The 5359-nt window shown below is 42.0% G+C and overlaps 1 protein-coding gene across 2 annotated transcripts in view; it reads left to right on the forward strand.

The window, feature by feature from the left end:
• LOC102674186 overlaps positions 1 to 5359 on the forward strand; it is a 16327-nt gene that overhangs the window by 3081 nt on the left and 7887 nt on the right. Inside the window, exons 2-3 of one of the 2 annotated variants that reach the window (XM_006622525.2) lie at positions 2073 to 2155; positions 2952 to 3206. In XM_006622525.2, coding sequence (XP_006622588.1) covers positions 2073 to 2155; positions 2952 to 3157 — 289 coding nt within the window. In that variant the 3' untranslated portion in view covers positions 3158 to 3206. Of the gene's footprint in view, positions 1 to 2072; positions 2156 to 2951; positions 3207 to 5359 lie in introns of those variants that run through there. The other variant, XM_031513715.1, reaches the window with a different exon arrangement.

Here is a 5359-nt window from a genome sequence, read left to right on the forward strand (position 1 = left end):
TTTTTTGTAATAGCAATTCCTTTCCAGGAGTCTCCTCTTTTCCGCTTTGATATATATATCGTATCGGTTACCTGTACTCCAATATCTTTGAATTGGGACCGAAATACGATATTATGCACTTCTTCTTATATCTTCTTATTATCTCAATTTTATGTATTTAAACTCGTTAATAACATTTAAATTCATTAGAGATAATAATATTTTAAAATCGGTTATCTATTTTTCATTTTATACATAATGAATTTAACGTTCCTTTTCATCCTTAATAAATTATTAAGAATTTAATCATTTTACGGATATTTCCTTTCGAATATTTGCTTTTTGAAGTGGGCCATTTTTTAACATCTTTCAAAAGTTTATAAATCATTTTTACGAAAAAAGATATATCCACGTTTATTAGGATAAAGAATACGATCAACGATGAGAGATCAATTTAACCCTTAATGTAATATCGACTCCATATTAAACATTTATTTCTTCACTTAAAATCAAAACTTCCTTCTATCCAATTTTTTATTTTTTTTTCAACTTTCCGTGAAATGATCAGCATATATCGTTATACATACCCTGTCTGGTATCACATATCCATCCTTCATTCCCGGGTCCCGCATTCGAAGCTCGGATCACGCGTGATTTAACCACCTTTTAGGTACGGATATTTTCGGCCGACCCACTTCATTCTATTCGAAACTCGGAGAGCAATTATTATCGACGACACTCGGAATAGTGGTGCAGCACCTACACCATCATCGTGTACGGTTTCTGTCATCATCGTCGCGCCTCAAAGCGGTCGCGGGGGGTATTGGTTGCCGCTCGATAACGCGTACTCTTCGGCTTCCGAAATAGGAGATCTATTCATAGAGGTAGCTGCTTCCCTTTCCAGAGATGCAGGGGAGGAAAGGAGGAGGAGGAAGGGAGGGAGGGAGAGGGGTGTATGTGTCGATCCGATGTCCCATCCTCTTAGATCTATCGGTTATTGATGGACTCTGATCCTCTTTGAACGGGAGACGTTCAAAGACGTTCCCCTGGAAAATATTTGCGCCAAGAGTTTTCCAATCTAGTCGATAATTCGTCTAATTCGTGACAGTTGATGGTATTGGCACTCGATATTAATCTTCTATTGTGCGTCAGTTTTCGAAATCTTAGTTTTCGAAATTGGAACGATATTTTTTAAATTTACTCGTTTAAAAACGAGTAGAAAATTTTAAAGTGTAATAGAAATAATTACTATACGTTGGAAAATCGATGATATAATAGTTTAGTTAATTTAAGAAATGATCATATTAATGGATATTTAAGAAAAAAAGAATTGCATCTTATATTTGTCGTCGCATATACAATTTTCTAAGTTTGTTATCCTAGATTTCGTAGAATCTTCTATTACCCTCTGTGTATTATATAATTAAGATAAATATCAAGAAAATTAAAGTATTAGAAATTCAGTACAAACACTATTTTCCTCTGATCAAACGTTTTTAATACAGGTCTTTCGATTTATTTAAGACACAGCAAAATCCTTTATATTTATCCTCGTCGAGCAAACGTGTTAATCCACGTTAATGCATCCTCAAACGAATCGAAAACGCTCGAAAATCGCATTAAAATCACATACCATTACACGATCTCCTCCCTTCAACGGATAGTCCATTCGACTCTGACAATTGGTCCCCTGCGTTAATCTTCGACTTTCCCTCTCTCTCTCTCTTCCTTCTCCTTTTGGTCCATTTTCATTTCGGTTGGCTTAAGGCAAACGCGCGTTCCACGTGCAAATTGAACTAAAAACTGGGTCAATCCTGATTGCTCGGATGGAGTCAGGGCCGTAGTCAAAGGATCTCTCCCCTCTGCTCTCGAAACTTCGTGCGCGATAAGGAAGATACGCATCCGTGGACAAAAACGGAAGGATTTGAAACGACCTTGGTTTCGCGGATTTTCTTTTCTTTTCTCTTCTTTTCTCTTCTTTTTTTTCGCTTCGCTTCGATCTTGGACTACTTTCAACCGATCTCCACCACCCGTCCGACCCCCATCCCCCGCGCTCTATTCGATTGAATACATAATAGATGTTTCCATTTCAGCGTGAAGAGGGAGCCAAGCACGGAAGAACCCAGCAGCCCTCTCGAGGCAACGAGTCCTGCTTCTATCCTGCGCAACAACAACGGTGAGTCTTTATTATATATGATCTCGCGGCCTCCCTGGTCCAATTTAAACCACCGGTTTATTTCTTCTCGTGCACGCGAGCTGGCTAAATGAACGCTGACTCGCGACCTATTGTGAAGACCATTGAAGAAGAAAAAAAAAAAAAAAAAAAAAAGAAGAGGCAACTATTCGTTCATCAAAAGTAACTCCCTCTTTAAGGAAAAACGTTTGTTTTAAATTCCGTTTATCCATACCTCTTAGCGATCTCGACCAAGTTTCGTGCAATGTGTTTGAGATACTATATTATACAATAAGTGAGTAGAATAATATCCATAGAGGAAAATTATTGTAGTTACAATTATAGAAGGAGATCATTTACAGAATAATCGCGGCTCGATTTGTCAATGCGTGCTACAAATTTCCTTTCAAATTTGTCTCGACGTTCGCTAGGGTAGTAGCTGTTGCAACTCGCGAATTGATCGATAACACCTGTAACGCTTACCCAGTTCCTCGAAAGCGAGGAAGCACAGGTTTTTCCCTCCCTCGTCCAACCGCAAACAAAATTCGCATTCTCGCGTCATCGCGTTCGTGGATTCGAAACGGAACGGAAGAGATTCGACTTTTAACCTAGCTCTTTGAGAGCTTCGACTTTGTACGCTCGCCACGGGTGAGCAAATTCGAGATCGATCGGAAGCGGAATAACGTGGAATTAGCCGATCGTTTGCAAGTTAATCGGCGAGATACGATCCCCCGGCAAATCCCCTTGGTTTTTGATAAACGGCTGTGCAATTTCGATTCATCGTTCGGCCGAATTATAGAATTCAGGCTCAGGACAACGGAGGACGGATTAATAACCATCCGTGTATTTGAGGGAGGGGAGGAGTGTCCAACGAGTGTACTCAAAGCTCGTTCATCCGTGCTCGACACACGCGCACGCACGCGACACACAGACAGATTCATCCCCGATTCATACGTGTATCACGACCCAGTTTACCACTTGCGAAAGTGGCAGTTACTAACTTAGCTTCTTAGCCGATTAATCCAAATCCAATCGAAATCCTCCGCTGCTTCCTCTCTCTCTGTATAATATCCTCCTCCGCGGGTGATAATGGAGGTAAGCGGGGGAGGGGAGGGGGAGGGAGAGGGTTGAAGAATGAGAACCGCTGGCCGCTGAACCGGTGTGGGATGAGACTCCAGCTGTAGCCGGCGTTGGATCGATTCAAAAGCGGCAGCAAAGCGCCCCACCCTATTATGTGTTTTCTTCAACCCTCCCTCTTACCAATCCCACCCACCTCTTCTGCCATCCCAGCTCTCTGCTACTTTTCGCGCTAAACCCCCCAAATCCCCTTCTCCCCTCCCCCTGTTCCAACCCTTCAGACACGTACGTACCTCTCCCCTTGAGCTTTCTTCTCACCCCTCTCTCACCTTCTCTCCCTCCCCCCTTTCTTTATTCTTCCTTTTATGCCGAGCCGGAAGATTCTGGCGACCGGAAGTTCCGCTCTTGCCGCTTTCGACCCGCGGTAATTGAATCTCGGTGTTTTTCTTTCTTTCTCTAGCTCTCTCTCTCTCTCTCTCTCTCTCTCTCTCTCTCTCTCTCTCTTTCTCTCTCTCTTTTTTTCTCTCTCGTTTTTCTCTTTCCCCGTTGAAACTGCACCCCCTGCCGCGCTACCTCGAGCACCCCATCCTTCCTATTTCTTAGAATGAAACACGTCGTTCATTCAAGGAATTTCTCGTCGGAAACGGGAAACGAAGATTCGAGGCGATTGTCGAGAATTTTTAATTTAGGGATTTTTTTGTTTGGAGGAATTTGGAGGATAGAGTGATTCGACGATTATTCGATCTTCGTACGAGATCGAAAGTTATTATATATCCGATATAAATTCATTTTAACACGTTCGAGAATAAAATTCTCCAGTGTCGTTCTTTTCAAAGTTATTTTTTTTCGTAACTGCTTTACCGTTGAACTTTTACTGTTCTGTCGCTCTGATCGCAGTATTCACTCGTAGGAGATACTTTTCAACAGAGAATTCTCGATAGTTTTACTCTCGAAAACTTTTATTTCTTAATTTTTCGTTTGTTTGTTTCATCAATTGTCGCTTATCATAAAACAGGTTAGAAATAATTCCAGTTCTCTAAACTGTTAGAGAGTTATTTCGGAATTAATCTAGGGATATTTTAGGATTTTATATCGATAAACTCGCGCTCAGCGAGTTTCTTCCGCGTGTTTGCGATCATTCAGCACCCTATTCCCGTAGGTTACGAGGGATTTGCGGCGAATTTATTTTCACTGCGCGAACGCATAGCCGAGGGTAATTGAATATGAATAAAATAGATTTAGCGAGCAAGCCGGATGCGCCGTTGCATTACCTGCGCTTTCGATGGTCGTCACGAAAATACGGAGATCGTATCCGGAAAATAAATGTTGCACCCGTGTTGCACCCGTGTCTGGGCTAGAAACAGAAGTTGAAATTTCAAACGTGTTTCGCTTTTTTTTTTTTTCTTCCGCTCGTCAACCACCCCTGTCCCCAAAATTTCTCCAAAGTGAAATGGACGACCATTTGGACGGTGAAGAATTACTATATATTCTAATGATATTTTCAAATTTATTTTCTATTTTCAGTTGGTAATTCGAAATATATATATATATATATTTACAAATTCTCATTTTACACTTAGAATTTTTCATATTTCAATACACAAACACTTGCGATCAATGCGATTTATAGTCGACATTTTTCCCAGGAACTTGCACATTAGGCCGTGTCAGAAAGAGACACTTATCGAATTATTCGTGGACGAGGAATCCTTTCGAACGAGTGTGCAATAGGCTCGATCGCGGATACCAGCAGCCCGCGTAATGTAACGTAAGTACAGAGCGAACCGATCTGTATATATACACGCGCGGATGTAACCGGTTTCCCAGGTTCATTACACCGAGTTGCGCATCTCCTTTCCCGACAAGTGTGCGGCCGTGTGGTCGCCGGCAGTCGACAGACTAGTTACTTACACGGGAACTTCATCCCTTTCTCGTAAATGTTGCCGGTCGTTTCGAGCGACCGGCCATCTTCCCTCTCTGATCGAGCACCGCGGCTATTCGATCAGGAAACACGCGGCTATCGTTGCGTGCCCCGGCAAATGAGAGGAGATAAGTCATCGAACCGATCAACGTCTGACTCGATCGTTCGATCCCCAGCCCAGCCTTTCCATGTTCCCATATGCCCGATAA

The sequence above is a fragment of the Apis dorsata genome, unplaced genomic scaffold, assembly GCF_000469605.1.
Source record: "Apis dorsata unplaced genomic scaffold, Apis dorsata 1.3 scaffold_708, whole genome shotgun sequence".
Lineage (NCBI taxonomy): Eukaryota > Metazoa > Arthropoda > Insecta > Hymenoptera > Apidae > Apis > Apis dorsata.